The sequence below is a fragment of the Scardinius erythrophthalmus genome (genome assembly GCF_964197995.2).
Source record: "Scardinius erythrophthalmus genome assembly, chromosome: 3".
Classification (NCBI taxonomy): domain Eukaryota; kingdom Metazoa; phylum Chordata; class Actinopteri; order Cypriniformes; family Leuciscidae; genus Scardinius; species Scardinius erythrophthalmus.
This window is the reverse complement of record NC_138223.1, coordinates 58441854-58458529: the sequence shown is the minus strand read 5'-3', so window position 1 is coordinate 58458529 and position 16676 is coordinate 58441854. Positions and strand designations below refer to the sequence as shown.

The window sequence follows — 16676 nt, the reverse complement described above, 5'->3', positions numbered from 1 at the left end:
TTCCCCCATTGCATTATTATACATTATATTCAACATTATATAGCAGTTTAATGTAGTAGTGACACGAAAACCCTCTTTTTCATTTGCTTTTTTGTATTGCGATGTATTGTGACATGATATATTGTTACACCCCTAATAATTAAAAAGCATCATAATGGGCTGTGCAGTCATTATAATGTAGAAGAGGCAGTTGAACATGTAATATCATGTTGTACCGTGTGTATGAAAATGAGAAACGAAACAAACAGGAAAAAGAAATCCAAGATATGTCATTAAAATCTGTTGGCAAGAAAACAAGGTATGAAAGATGAGGTGTTGCAATGTATAAAAGCAACAAGATTATATTTGAGAATATAATTAAGTAACTTACAAAGGAATCTTTATTATTATTATTATTATTATGTATTTATTTTTATTATTCCGCATTGCTGTTCCACACTCCATTTCGGTTTGTGGCGGAAATAAACAGAAAAAGAAGCACAGACAGAACCCAACATCATTCACTCGCTCGTGTGAGTGTGGTATCAGTGAGCATCAGATCTGTTTCCACCACAGAGTCTAATTTTGACCCTTTATCTTACAGTTCTCACTTTATTGCGAGTTTATATCTTATGATTCTGTCTTTTTTTCTCAGAATTGTGAGATATAAATTAGGAATCGCAAGATTTTCAGAGAAATACTGAACTGAGTGTTTAATTTGGTTCTTAAAAACCGTCATGTGACTTCAGGAGACATGCAATACATAATCGTGATGCGTCTGTTATGATAGTGTTAAAGGAGAACTTGGTAGCTTTTTTAACTTAATAAAACTGTCTAGAAATCATTTGGATGGTTAAACAACCTGTTCTGGTGATATTGGTGACTTTCCCCGCTCCCCCCAGCGTTCCCAGGCGGAAAACCAACCTTGCAACTTGTTCACTACCGTCCCGGCAAGATAGAAATTGGAAGTCTCGTGAGAAGCGAAAGCGAGAACGAGAACGAGCGCGAAACACAAATCGCTTTACGGCAATTCGACATAAACACACACGCATGTATGATGTATTACCAGATTACCCACCTCGATAGACATAGCTCCACGCGATACAGTTGGCTTGCTCCGATCAAAACAAACGCACATGAGCAGCGGTAGAGAGGGGGAGGAGGCCGCCGCAAGTGAGTTTTTTACGACTGTGTTGTGAAATATACGCCCCCCCCCCCACAGCTGTAGGGGGAGCTCGTGGGGAAAACACGCGACAACAAAAGGGAAAATCAGCGAAGAAGTGACTAGAGTTCGCTAGAGTTGCCGAGTTCTCCTTTAAGTATTTTTAAATGAATATTAGAATTTTTTGAATTTTTAAAAAATGCCTCTGATAATACTTATTTAAATACTGAAATAAATACTTTTTAAAATTTGAATTTATTTACTCTTTATTTTTGTTGCATGGTGAATAGTCTAAGAATGTATTCCGCAGCACTTTGGAACTAAGGCGGCCGCCTAAGCAACACACGCCTGCCGCCTTAACTACGCCGTCAAAAAAATGTTTATGAGCTAGGGCTGTAACGATACACCAAACCCACGATTCTGTTCTCAACATGATTTTCGCGAGGGATATTTTGAGAGAAAAAAAAATATTTTTATTGAATAACATTTGAAAAACCTGTATAAACTGAATACCAAAGAACAATATTAACTATTAAGCGGTGGTGACGCGTTCATGTAGGCTAACAACGGGACCTAAAGCGCACCTAAAAGCTGTCACAAAGAACTGGCAAAAGTAATGATTATGAATGTGAAATATAGCAAGGAGACATTTCAATTGTTTATTAATAAACAAGTGTTTTCTGTGTCAAAGATGAAGTTGTCGATGCTGACTCGCGATCTCCGCAGTAGTGAACGCACCAGAGAGAAATGCACATTTCATACATATTGCATAAGCAGAGAGCAGTCAGTTTTCTTTCATTTTGAATTGTTCTGTTTAAAAGTAGACATTTCAAGCTTTCTATATATGTCTCAGGTCTGTGAGGCAAGTCCCTTATACGCTGAGTTTCGGTTCATTTATGAGACGAGCTCCAGTTCATGCGCCGGCGCTTCCGTGTCGTGATTATATTGCCTGCTATATTTATTTCTTATTTATTAAATCCAGGAAATTGTGGTTGATGAAACATCGATTAAAATTAAGATACAATTAATACAAAACGAAAATCACTTTAAAGAAAGGTTTTCTACAAAAACAAACTTAATGAAGTGGTCAAAATCATGTCTGCCCACTCGTCTCCCGATTTACTGCACATCTTATGATCTTACTCATACTTTTCACTTTTTATATAATCAACATAGATGAAAAAAAAATGTAATTTAAACATAAATATGAAACTAAATTGTTTTCTTTAATGACTAGGCTACAACACGTATAGGCATATTAGCCTACAGTAGCCTACAGAGACATTTAATGTCGGAGCGGGATTTGAGCAAACGGCGACTTACCGGTGAGCATGTGAGGGGAGAGGTACGATTTTCAAACAATCATCGAATATTATATTACTTGATATGCCAATCCTTAATATTTGGTGTTTAAAATGCCTGTTTGTGGTCTCTGTGAAAGATTTAAAGCAGTCTTTTAGTGCCGCTTTCAGAGCGCTCACGTCCGTAACATTGTTTTTTCCTCATAAATGTTTTGCCAACTAAAAGATAACTCTGGGAGTTGGAAGGGGTGTGTCGCGCTTCTGCCTTCTCACACCGCGACACAGGTTTGTGGATCTGAGAATCGCGATTTCAGTTTCATATCATAGTTTGTATAGTGTTTGTTAAAATTCAGTTGTTGTTGTTTCAGTTGTTTTGCACTTTTTAGCACAAATATTTTTAAATATTTGTATAGTTTGTTAAATTTGCACATTGCAACTGTTATTTTGAAAAGCTGGTTATTTATAAATTATAAATTATTTAAATTTAATATTTAGTGTTTAATAAATAATTGTTAAATTTAGTACAGAATTTATTTATTTATTTATCTAACTTTTATTTATTTTAATGTAAAAAGTAAAAAAAAATGACAAAAACAACTGCCTTGTATTAACACATTTCTGGCGCTGATTTTATGGAGCCTATCACGGTAACAATAACTAACAAAAAACTAACAATAACTAATGATAACGGTAACAATAACTAACGGTAGTGGCAACAATAACTTTTAATAACTGTAAGAATAACTAACTAATGGTAACAATAACTGTGAGGATAACTGTAACAATAACTAATGATAACTAAAACTGACTGTTAAAATAACTAACAATAATTGTATAATAACGGTAAATTAACAATAACATTAACTGTAAGCATAATGGTAAAATTGACTGTACCAATATAAACATACCCATAAAGTTTTAATAAGTACTCTGAATAAGAGCAAGTCCACAGCACAACTATAACAACACTGACACAGAGAAACATTAATGTAAGAATCACTTTCAGGATTATGTTTTTCCAGCTGATGAACGGTACAAATATTGACAGCCAATCAGAATCCACCCTGCTTTAATGAGCTCGGGAATTTACAGAGACAGACGACAAAACTACCGCGTGCTAATGATAAACAGAATGATATTTTAATATATTTGAAAAGCCTCTGTGAGATTAAAAATCCTACTTTTGTGGGAATGTCCTGGATATAAAGGTGAGAAATGAAAGAGAAACTGCCTCGTGATATCAGATTTCTGTGTCTGTGTGCCACTGAAGTGCGAGTAACGACGACAGAAGTGTGTGTGTGTGTGTGTGTGTGTGTGTGTGTGTGTGTGTGTGTGTGTCGTACCCTGCCGTACACCTCTCCTCTCCACCAGCCGTTGTGAGCTTTCTTGGAGATGATTTTGACGGTGTCTCCCTCCCGCAGAGAGAGTTCGGTGCGGTCCCGCGCGGAGAAATCGTAGCGCACTTTGGCGGTGCCGAAGTAGCGCTCACTCGGCCCTGCGGACACACACACACACAGACACACACACACACACACACACAGATGATCGGAGTGTTTCAGTGTTAGCGCTCACAGCAGTAGCGGCTCGTACCTGTGCTGTGTGTGTGTGAGTGAAGGCTGTGTTTCAGTGTTAGCTCTAACAGCAGTAGCGGCTCGTACCTGTGCTGTGTGTGTGTGTGTGTGTGTGTGTGTGTGAAGGCTGTGTTTCAGTGTTAGCTCTAACAGCAGTAGCGGCTCGTACCTGTGCTGTGTGTGTGTGTGTGTGTGTGTGTGTGTGGGTGAAGGCTGTGTTTCAGTGTTAGCTCTAACAGCAGTAGCGGCTCGTACCTGTGCTGTGTGTGTGTGTGTGTGTGTGTGTGTGTGTGTGTGTGTGTGTGTGTGTGTGTGTGTGTGTGTGTGTGTGGGTGAAGGCTGTGTTTCAGTGTTAGCTCTAACAGCAGTAGCGGCTCGTACCTGTGCTGTGTGTGTGTGTGGGTGAAGGCTGTGTTTCAGTGTTAGCTCTAACAGCAGCAGCGGCTCGTACCTGTGCTGTGTGTGTGTGTGTGTGTGTGTGTGTGTGTGTGTGTGAAGGCTGTGTTTCAGTGTTAGCTCTAACAGCAGCAGCGGCTCGTACCTGTGCTGTGTGTGTGTGTGTGTGTGTGTGTGTGTGTGTGTGTGTGTGTGTGTGTGTGTGTGTGTGTGTGAGTGAAGGCTGTGTTTCAGTGTTAGCTCTAACAGCAGTAGCGGCTCGTACCTGTGCTGTGTGTGTGTGTGTGTGTGTGTGTGTGTGTGTGTGTGTGTGTGAGTGAAGGCTGTGTTTCAGTGTTAGCTCTAACAGCAGTAGCGGCTCGTACCTGTGCTGTGTGTGTGTGTGTGTGTGTGTGTGTGTGAAGGCTGTGTTTCAGTGTTAGCTCTAACAGCAGCAGCGGCTCGTACCTGTGCTGTGTGTGTGTGTGTGTGTGTGTGTGTGTGGGTGAAGGCTGTGTTTCAGTGTTAGCTCTAACAGCAGCAGCGGCTCGTACCTGTGCTGTGTGTGTGTGTGTGTGTGTGTGTGTGTGTGTGTGTGTGTGTGTGTGTGTGTGTGTGTGTGAGTGAAGGCTGTGTTTCAGTGTTAGCTCTAACAGCAGTAGCGGCTCGTACCTGTGCTGTGTGTGTGTGTGTGTGTGTGTGTGTGTGTGTGTGTGTGTGTGTGTGAGTGAAGGCTGTGTTTCAGTGTTAGCTCTAACAGCAGTAGCGGCTCGTACCTGTGCTGTGTGTGTGTGTGTGTGTGTGTGTGTGTGAAGGCTGTGTTTCAGTGTTAGCTCTAACAGCAGCAGCGGCTCGTACCTGTGCTGTGTGTGTGTGTGTGTGTGTGTGTGTGTGGGTGAAGGCTGTGTTTCAGTGTTAGCTCTAACAGCAGCAGCGGCTCGTACCTGTGCTGTGTGTGTGTGTGTGTGTGTGGGTGAAGGCTGTGTTTCAGTGTTAGCTCTAACAGCAGCAGCGGCTCGTACCTGTGCTGTGTGTGTGTGTGTGGGTGTGTGTGTGTGGGTGAAGGCTGTGTTTCAGTGTTAGCTCTAACAGCAGCAGCGGCTCGTACCTGTGCTGTGTGTGTGTGTGTGTGGGTGAAGGCTGTGTTTCAGTGTTAGCTCTAACAGCAGCAGCGGCTCGTACCTGTGCTGTGTGTGTGTGTGTGTGTGTGGGTGAAGGCTGTGTTTCAGTGTTAGCTCTAACAGCAGCAGCGGCTCGTACCTGTGCTGTGTGTGTGTGTGTGGGTGTGTGTGTGTGGGTGAAGGCTGTGTTTCAGTGTTAGCTCTAACAGCAGCAGCGGCTCGTACCTGTGCTGTGTGTGTGTGTGTGTGGGTGAAGGCTGTGTTTCAGTGTTAGCTCTAACAGCAGCAGCGGCTCGTACCTGTGCTGTGTGTGTGTGTGTGTGTGTGGGTGAAGGCTGTGTTTCAGTGTTAGCTCTAACAGCAGCAGCGGCTCGTACCTGTGCTGTGTGTGTGTGTGTGTGTGTGTGTGTGTGGGTGAAGGCTGTGTTTCAGTGTTAGCTCTAACAGCAGCAGCGGCTCGTACCTGTGCTATGTGCGTTGCTGTGCACCGGCGCTGCGCTCTGCTCCGGCTGCTTGTACGCCGTCTGAAGTTTGGAGTCCACATCTTTAAAACACTCTCTCAGGGAGTTCTCCTGATAGTACTGCACCAGCTCCTGCCACACACACAAACACACACACTTCCGTCATCAACACAAATCATCAACTCTTGTGTCATTACAAATCTGTGTGACCCGCTACACTGAGAACCATAACTATAATTATAAAGTTATTTCATCTTTCTAAATCTAACAGAATAGCAAAGTCCACACCACAACTATTACAATAACGGTACGGATAACTGTAACAATATCTAATAATAACGGCAAAGGCTGTTTCATAAGGTCATAAGCTAAAAAAATTGAGGTAACAATAACTGTAACGTAACAATAACAATTAGTAACGGTCATGTAACAATAACTGTAACGTAACAATAACTATTAGTAACGGTCATGTAACAATAACTGTAATGTAACAATAACTGTAATGTAAAAATAGCTGTAACAATAGTCAAGTCAAGTCAAGTATATTTGTATAGCACTTTTCACAATACAGATTGTATCAAAGCAGCTTCACAGTATTCAATTAAAATAATACAACAAGAGACAATAGTGGCGACAATAATTGTAACAATAAATATAGCTGCAAGCAGCAATACCGGGGCCAAGCAGAAAAAAACGACAAGACATGCCAGCATGTCTGAAAGTGTCAGACCAACTGCAACAATGAGCAATTAAAGACATTTAAATAGGATTTTAGGCGAAATGGCTGAAAAATCATATAAACAGTAATTAAAAATATGATTTAATAGATTATCACTTTCGACCAATAGGTGGCGCAGTCACAAAACTGATGTGATGTGGTCAGAGTGAAGTGACAATGAGACATACAAAGTTTGGTGTCAATAAGTCAAGGCATTGCAGAGATAAAGCCTTAATAGTCCTTTTGGCATCATGCCTCAACTTTGCTCCTGCGGTATAAGAAAACGGTTTGGTCTATCGACACGAATTCCATAACTTTTAGTCGGCACGGTCTGGAGATGATACGATTCGATTTTGGTGTAAATCGGACAAACGGTCTAGGAGGAGTTCGAAAAAGTATGTTTTGAATGAAAATCAAGATGAAGGACAGGAAGTTCGGCCAAATAAGGAAAACGTGGTATCTATGTTCTCGGCTTGACCCAAGGAATCTATTAAGAAAGGCATTTCAATAGCCAGATTTATACAAAAGTTATTAGCAGTTTTGTAAATTTTGTTATAACTTTTGACCACTAGGTGGCGCTGTTTCTAAAAATTTTGAGTACCTTCAAGGGATGGTGCAGATGGCAATTTCTGAGTTTTGTAATATTACACCAATGCATTTGTTAAGTATAGCATTTTATTTCACAAAAGTGTATTGAAGTCAATGGGAATTTCATATTTTGTTCTATTATAGCGCCACCAAGAGGCTCAGTCCCACCATTTTTTTTATGTGTCCTCAGAGTGAGTCCATACATATGTGTGTCGATTTTGGTGAGAATATCTCAATTCGCTTCGGAGTTATAGACATTTATATGAAAAAACACGTAAAAAATGACTGACACATGACTTTGATTGGAATTTACTACCCCTAAACATCAATATTTTCGCATTTGAGCTCTTCACTTTAGATATCGACCTATGTTTCCAAACTTCTGACGGTGGTTTCGTCTCGATCGGACAAACGGTTTCGAAGATATAGCCAAATGTTTTTTAAGCGCTAAATCACAACGCTACACAAACCGTAAGGTGAAACCTAGCATGTTTGATATCGTAGGACTCGGCAAGGATTCAGGAGTCTAAGGAGATTAGTCTCGTGAAAATAAGTCGACCACACCCAAAGTTATAAGCATTTGAAGAAAAAAATTCACCACTAGGTGGCGCTGTTTCGAAACTTCTCACGCTTGTTCAGGACATCGTGCTGATGACCCATACCGAGTTTCGTAAAAATCCGTTCATGCGTTCTTAAAATACAGCATTTTAGCACATAATTCAAAATGGCCGACAGTCAAAATGGCCGATATGGTAAAATTGGATATCAGTCGACTCAGCATGTTGTCCTGAATCTAACGAGACCAATTTTATGATTTTTGGACAAACTGTTCAGAAGTTATAAGCAAAAATAGCCATTTTTCATATCTCCGGACCAGTAGGAAACGCAGCATGTAGCCTCAGGTCATGCTTGTGATGACATGTACCAAGTTTGGTCTGAATCCGATAAAGCGTTGCGGAGATACAGCCTTATTTCTGTTTTTGCAAGCGCTACGTAAAATTTGTTCATGGGTTTATCGAAAACGGTTAACCGAATCAACTTGAATTCCATAACTTTTGGTCAGCACTGCCTGAATCAGTGATCTGGTTCAATTTTTGTGCAAATCGGACAAACCGTCTAGGACGAGTTCGAAAAAGTAGGTTTTTCAAAAAATTCTAAATGGTGGCCATATTTTTATGACGGAAAATGACGTCATAGGGTGCAATCGAATCGACATGAGCTCAGGAATCAGAGGAAAAAATAATTTTGTTGATTGGCCAAACGGTTCAAAAGTTATTAGCAAAATAAAAGTGAAACTTTGGACAGGTGGTGGCGCTAGAGGGAATGACTTAGACACACCAAAATTGGTGTATTTAATGTTGGGACTGTCCTCTATCAGAATGTCAAACCAAAACAACTTTCCCGCAATCGGTTCTATGGGCTGCCATAGACTCCCAGAGCGGAAGAATAATAATAATAAGAACGCGAACAGATACAATAGGTGCCTCCGCACCTTCGGTGCTTGGCTGAGGATAAATAACAATAACTAATGATAACTTTAACATTAATAATAATGGTAATGATGACTATAACAGTAACTGTAGCAATAACGGAAAAATTAACAGTAACAATAACTGTAACTGTAACAATAACTACGGATAACCGTATCAATAACTGTGAAAATATAATAATATAATATTTTCTGTGTGTGTGTGTGTGTGTGTGTGAGTGTTTGCGTGTGTGCGCGCATGTGTTTGTGTGTGTGTGAGTGTGTGTGTCCGCGTATATGTGTGTGTGTGTGTGTGTGTGTGTTCACTTACGAACAGCCCCTTGAAGGCTTTCTTCTCATTGATTCTGTAGAGACCCTCTGCGTACGTGACCTTTATGTGTCTGGTGTCCATGTTGAACCTGAGACAGAGACAGAGAGGCGTGTCACTGGTTCTGTTTGATTGACAGCTGTCAGTCAGCGTGTTTGACGTGTTCACAGTACTTGAGGCTGATGGCATATTCTCCAGCGTCTTTCTGTCGCACCAGAAACGTCCCGTCAGAGCGAGAGGTCAGGAGAGTTTTAGCACCGGCCCGGTCCATGTTACCAGCGAACCTGAAACACACACACACACACACACACACACACACACGATGAATGGAAACTCTGAGACCTCTGTTTTTAATGAAAAGGAGTGAATAAAGCTGAAACGTGTGTGTTTTACCAGGGCAGTCCTGTTAGATCTGGAGGAGTCGCCTGAGGAGACACAACAACATGTTTACTAGTTACTAGGAAAAGCTTTTTTTGCAGAAATCTGAAAGTAATATGGAAACATCTCTCTCTTTTAATGAGGTTTCGTCTGAAACTGTAGGTCGCTGGTTTTGGGAGTGTCCTGGAGGAATGTCCTGCTCCAAAATGTGTCTTGTGATTTTTCCTTATCTTATAGACAACATTCTTTTGGGGTTTTATATCAATGACAAGAATCTAATCAAAGCACGTTTATGTATTAACCTCCTTTTATTTATTGGAAAGTTTTATATCCATAAATGTAAATATACAAAAATGAAACCCTGCTTTTAACATCATCAAACAAGACTGAATTTGTACTTAAATACAATTTTAATGTCTGTAAATAAGAAAGCTATAAAAACATCTAGAATTTGTGCCATGTTTAATATTCATTCATAAAATGCTTTTATTCTTCTTTTGTGCCCCCACTTTTTTTTCCTTTTCTTTTTTTTTTTACATCTCTTGGCAAATAATTCTCAATAGATAAATCAGGCTTCTTTATTTATATATATATATATATATATATATATATATAATTATTATATAATATTTCTTATTGACTATTGAACTATAACTTGTTAATTGTCTGAACCTTTGTCTGTTTTTTTATCTTATGTTTGTTAAAATTTGCAGCAACAACAAAAAAAAAAAAACTAGTTACTAGGAATTGTCAAGCAGATTTATATTATATATATTATATCTTTTAGATTAAAAAATTGTGTGAAAATAAATCTAATAAATAAATTAAAATGGATAAAGATTGAAAATGGTAGAAAATCACCAAGTGAAAGGAAATAATGCTTCAACTGCAGGAATACTGACTGGAAATATTAAAGAGAGATAAAAAGAGAATAAAAAAATAAAATAAAATAAAGGCGAATAAAAGAAGCACTTTCACTAGTGAAGTCTGACATTCGGATGCCGCTGTAACTGTATGATGACTATTTCAGATTAAGATAGATAGATAGATTAAGAAGTGCTGTCAGAAATAAAGAAAGATACAATTAAAAAATTTGTGGAAAATAAACTAATAAATAAAAAACAACTGTAGGAATACTGAATGAAAATATGAAAATCTTAAAAATATGAAAAGTGGCGTGGATCAGAAGTGAAGGGCGGAGTGTGTGTGTGTGTGTGTGTGTGTGTGTGTGTGTGTGTGTGTGTGTGTCTCACCGGTACGAACGGCTGGACTTTACTGCAGGGAAACCAGCCGACCTCGCCGATGGTCAGATTCCTGCCCTGAAACGATACCAAACCCATCCCAGATTTACCAACAGAAACAACCACTGAAGACTCGAGGAAAAGAGAAGGAGAGAACTGCAAACGCACAAGTTTCTCTTCTCCATTATCAGAAAAGAGCGAGACTCATGTGTGTCCTGTTGTAACCTCACACACACACACACACATGTGCAGTCACAGCCCAAATCACCATCAAAACTGCATTTTTCTTTAAGGGATTTATGGGTGCACATCATTATTGTGTTAATAATGTTGAATCAGAATAAGTTCCTCTTGCTGCATCGCATCTCTTCTCTGATGATGTGGGCGGGGCTATAACCTGTCACTCACATGAAATCAGCCAATAGCAAACCAGAACCATCCAATCAGTTCCCCACAGACACAATCAAGCCCCGCCCACATTTGTTCCTGAAGCGTTTCACTCGGAAATATACGACACAAACAAGCGGCAACCTCCCCGTCTCTCTCTTGAATCTAACACAGAAGTGACTTAAACTGCAGTTCATCCACTGGCCACTAGAGACCGGCTGCAGAAGAGAGTCAATTCCATAAACCCCCATGTTAAAATCCCCAACTTTACAGCAGAAAGAAACATGTTTACAACCTGGTGCAAAAAGTGCTTTTGGTCTATATCGCTAATTCTGCCCTTCATGACGACTGTGAGGGGGGTGAATATTTTTATAACTCATCCGTTTAAATTATATTAAGCCTTAAAGTTCTGCATAATTAAGGGCGTGGCCACTTAAGTGACAGATGGATTGCCGCTGATGTCACTACTAGCGTTTGTCTGCTATCTGTTAGCGTCTGGTCACCTCAGCTAATCCACCTCGCTGCACATTTACGTTTACCGGGAGTGACGCGCTAACAAGATGGCGACGGCCGCCCGCTTTGAAAATGCTCTTCAGAAACACTTCGGGTGACGACACACACACACTACGCCCATATTTTTATACAGTCTATGGTCACAACCAGGGTTTGAAATGAACCTTTTCACTGACTGGCCAATTTGGCTACTAAATTTTTAAATTACAGGCCATTCAGAACTTCTACTAGCCAAAAAAGAAGAGTAACAGTGTATTTTCTGTTAACCAAATGCTTTTGAATCTTCGCTATTGCTTCACTGCAAATGAGCAAGCACGCCGCGCCGTTATCTGTTGCGTAGTGACGTGTGTGTTCAAGTTAGCCAGATATGAGCAGATTCTGGGCAATACGCTGTTTTTAATATATCATGATGACTCACAAGTATGTGCGCTAAATCTGCACAGATTTGGCTTTTATACGAACTTCCGCTGCAAAGTGAGTAAACATAATAAGTAACACTCCACATTGGCTAGTGATCTGACAGCGTTTCCCGCCACAGCTGATTTTTACCCGCCGGGCTGGCGGGTTGGTGGGTTGGCGGGTGTTCATTTGAAACCCTGGTCACACCAGTTTGAGGGCGAGTGTAAAGCCAGCGAGCGAAGGCTAGTGCTCACCTCCCACCACTGCAGGTCGACCTCCGCGCGCGTCAGCTCCACCACGTCCCCCACAGACAGCGTCAGCGGCTGCCCGAACGCCACCGGCGGCGGAGGGAGACCGTAGTAGTCCAGGCACACCTCCATCTTAGGCAGACCTGAGGGAGAACAGGGTGAGCACGTGTGTGTGTGTGTGTGAGAGAGAGTGTGTGTGTGTGTGTCGAGCACTTTACCTGGTTTAGTCTGTCTTTGAGACGCTAATCTCATCGTCTTACCCTGGAAACACAGGAAAATACACTTCATCACTCAAACATGAACTAACACTCATTCTGATGACTTCATGAGTACTGAATATGCATATTATATTATATTACATTATATTACATTATACTATACTATACTATATTACATTATATTACATTACATTATATTACATTACATTACATTACATTACATTATATTATATTATATTATATTAAATAACATTACATTATAAATTATATTATATTAAAAATAAAGATGGGAAATATAAATAAATATATATACATACAGTATATTATATTACATAATATTGTTGGAAGGAACTTATAAAAGCTTGTTAAAGATTCAAAAGTTGTAGAAAAAATAAAAGATAAAAAATTGTGAGAAACAATAAATAACACCATATTCTCCACCTCAACTATATTATTATTGGATAGGTATTTGCATGATATATTATATTTTAAAACAGGTTATTGCATATTATATTATATTATATTATATTATATTATATTATATTATATTATATTATATTATATTATCAGCATATTAACATATTAACGCTGTTTAAATGTTCAGGTTCACTTTTGTAGTGTGTAAATGAGTTTATCCTTCATTATTATGTCAAGGTGTGTGTCACGTCCAGTTTAAAACAGAATGGGGCCAAACAGTTGTAAAGAAAGAAAATAAAAGATAGAGCAAGAAAGTGTCAAACAGCTGAGTTTTCAGTGGCTCATACCTTCTTAAGCGTTCCAGATTGTTCTGTGGAGTCAATGAGAAGAACACGTGAGATCGAGCGAAGGAACAACATCATCATCATCATCATCATCATCATCATCATCATCATCACAGTGTCTCTCACCTGAGTTTCGTCCACACACAGGAACTCGGCCCAGACACTCTTTATGAGCGGCCATCTTACAGCGCGAGCAGCGGTAGCCCTGATAGAAAATGCCCCTGAAACACGCAAACACACACACACACACACACACACACACACACACACACACACACACACACACACACACACACACACACACACACACCTTCATCTTCTGAGCTTAACGAGGTCTGATGAAACTAGCGCTGTTGCTATTAACACACGCTACAGCTAACTAAAGAATCAAATATAAACACTGTATGAAAAACTTAAACTAAATTACAAATGCTTCCTTGGCAACTAACTGAGTTTTGAAATACTAAAATTACTAATAGTGAAGAAAATATGGTAAAAATGTAATATAAAAATGAATAAAAAAACGTCAAAATCAAAATTAACTACTTAAACAAAAAAAAAATCGGAAACTAAAAGTATTAAAAATATATATGCGTTAACTTAAATTCTAAAATAAACTAAAATATAAAATAAAAACTGTATAGAAATAATTAAAAAAATCTAATAATTATAAAAATTAATGTGGTAAAATTAAAATACCTAAATAAAAATAAAAATTGGAAACTATAAGTATTAAAAAACATTTTCGCTAACTGAAATGAAACTAAAACATATATAATATAAAATTTAAATTTAAATCGAAATATTTTTTAAATATCTAATAAAAATGACAAATATTTGTATTAAAATATGAAATATTAAAAAATAAGTCAAATTAACTACTTAAGCAAAAATAAAACCTGAAAATTACAAATAAAATCAAATAAAACTAAAATAAACTGAAAAATGAAATTAAATAGAAATATTAAAAAAAACAGAACTACTTAAAATACTTGAAAATGAAAAATAAAAATATAAAACATGCTCTGCTGCAAGCAACTTTTAATATGAACATTTGACAGGCAGTTTGAGAGTAAACGAGCAGGTTGACTCGTTTGCACTGATGCATGCTGGGAGAAGTGTGTGTGCGACTGATGTTCACCTGAGGAGCATCTGACAGGCTTTACATGAGGTGGTGTCTTCAAAACAGTGCATCTGGAAGTCATGACCGTTAGCAGAGCTGTTCTCCGGACACATGTTCGACCTGTGCGCGCACACACACACACACACACTAATCACTACTGGAATCAGACACAATACAGAAGAATATCACATGACTTGGGCCATTGATCGTCTCACAGCGCCATCTCAAACTGCTCCAGCCACTTCTTCTTCAGCTCACGTGTCTTAAAGTATAGGTCGTAGCCGCCTTGCCCGTATAAATCCATCAGGAGGAACGTGTGTGTCCACTATAGAAACACACACACACGCGTTAAACACAGCAGAGGATGAAGATCTGATGAAACACTACGAGACGAGACTCAAACCTTCTTGCTGTCTTTCTCTCCTGACGGTTCGTCTCGCAGCTGAAAATGTTGAAGTTCAATCAGTTCCTTCAGCTCCATACTCTCCCCACTGCGCTTCTTACACACCAGCAGAGCCTTATCGAAGAGGAATGCGTACCTGAACACACACACACACACACACACACACAGTCAGCTCCATACTCTCCCCACTGCGCTTCTTACACACCAGCAGAGCCTTATCGAAGAGGAACGTGTACCTGAACACACACACACACACACACACACACACACATACACACACACACACACACCTGTCCTGTTTTGATTTCTTCTCTGGGCTGCAGATCTTGCATTCTCCATCTATTTTGGGACGGCCGTATAACGCAAGAGACATAGACTGAACACACACAGAGAGAGAGAGAGAGAGTCTGAATGAACACAAATGAATCAGAATCAGTCAAGAGTTCAGAGCTGAAGTGAAGCGTTCAAGCGCTTCTGTACCATGTTTTCGATGCACAGCTGAAACGTTGTGATTTGACGGATGATCTCATTGTCTCTCTTCACCTCGTTTACACACTGAGCCAGATCCTACACACACACACACACACATCCATTTTTTCAATAAAAAGTAACAAATATATCTGTTAAAAAAAATTTATATCTGAGTTTTTATGGTTAATACATTGTTTTACACACACACACACACACACACACACACACACTCACTCACCCTCATGGCATCCAGTGCAGTGCGTAAATTTTCCTTGTCTTGTTGGTCCACTGTGTGTTTCATAAGCTCCTGAGGGAAACATTTGTCATCAAATGTCTGAAAACGTCCTCAGTAATGAAAGGAAACGAGCAACATGAAGACGTGTGTGTGTGTGTGTGTGTGTGTGTGTGTGTGTGTGTGTGTGTGTGTGTGTGTGTGTGTGTGTGTGTGTGTGTGTGTGTGTGTTTTACCTGCAGCAGCAGATGATACTTCAGGACTCTCTGCATGGGAACCATCAGCAGATCTCGCAGTGAAAACCTGCCGCTGTTGGCTCTCATCGAACACTCCTGACAAACACACACGCTAAATAAAACCTCTGATGGTGGTCACTTCTAGGTAAGTCGCTAGTATTTATATAAGATCAAAATGTGTCTGTGGTGTGTGTGTGTGTGTGTGTTTCTGACCTCCAGTTTCATCTTCACATCTTCTCTGGCGCTGGTGATCTTGTCCAGGTGTTTGGTGGCGGACTCCACCTGACTGCAGTAACGTCCGTATAGCAGCAGCCTGACACACAGTTTTCAATTACACTCAAGTTTCAGTAACATGGAGATATAGTTTTAGTTCGGTTTTATTTCAGTTTCAGAAAATGAGGAATTAATTTTTTTAAAATAGTTTTTTATTTATTTGATTTGATTATTTGATTGTTATACTTTTTCTCTATTTAGGAAATGTCTTTTTTTTAGTACTACAGGTTAAATTAAAGGGAAAAGAGCACAAATTATAAAAGAAAATAAATTCAATTAGTTTTTATTTTTACAATTTCCCTTTTAATTTAAGTTAAAGTTTTAGTAATTTTCTTGCTTTTTTTGTCTTTTTTATTAGTTATTTTAAATTAAAATTTAAAGTCCCCCTGAGGTGAAAATCTAGTTTTTAATGTTGTTTTTATGTCTATGTGGTGTTTTTAATCTGCTTTAAGACAAACCATGTGTAAATTCATAAGTCGACACCATTGCTGAGTATTTTCTCCTTAAAACTGCAGTGAACCAAAGACAGTCTCAAAAACACGCTTTGAAATCGCTGGTGTTTTTGACGTCACAAACTACCTTGTAACCAATCAGATCAACGTGTGATCATCAACCAGTGGATCTCTGAGCTGAGTGAGTGAGTGGAGGCGGGGCTCATTTGCATATTCACAGAACAGAGTATACTAAATGAGGGCTGGAGACGCGGGGCTCAGCATCTTGA

The 16676-nt window shown here is 39.3% G+C and overlaps 1 protein-coding gene across 2 annotated transcripts in view; it reads right to left on the bottom strand.

Annotated features, from left to right (window-relative positions):
* vav1 (vav guanine nucleotide exchange factor 1) overlaps positions 1-16676 on the bottom strand; it is a 30135-nt gene that overhangs the window by 1648 nt on the left and 11811 nt on the right. For both annotated transcript variants that reach the window (XM_081362510.1, XM_081362511.1), the window contains exons 10-27: positions 15896-15995; positions 15683-15778; positions 15453-15521; positions 15224-15310; positions 15034-15119; positions 14744-14879; positions 14556-14665; positions 14359-14460; positions 13344-13438; positions 13221-13243; positions 12457-12499; positions 12245-12381; positions 10704-10769; positions 9466-9497; positions 9246-9356; positions 9076-9163; positions 5973-6102; positions 3786-3937 (exon numbers count right to left, since the gene is read on the bottom strand). In XM_081362510.1, coding sequence (XP_081218636.1) covers positions 3786-3937; positions 5973-6102; positions 9076-9163; positions 9246-9356; positions 9466-9497; positions 10704-10769; positions 12245-12381; positions 12457-12499; positions 13221-13243; positions 13344-13438; positions 14359-14460; positions 14556-14665; positions 14744-14879; positions 15034-15119; positions 15224-15310; positions 15453-15521; positions 15683-15778; positions 15896-15995 — 1663 coding nt within the window. The remainder of the gene's footprint in view (positions 1-3785; positions 3938-5972; positions 6103-9075; positions 9164-9245; positions 9357-9465; positions 9498-10703; positions 10770-12244; positions 12382-12456; positions 12500-13220; positions 13244-13343; positions 13439-14358; positions 14461-14555; positions 14666-14743; positions 14880-15033; positions 15120-15223; positions 15311-15452; positions 15522-15682; positions 15779-15895; positions 15996-16676) is intronic.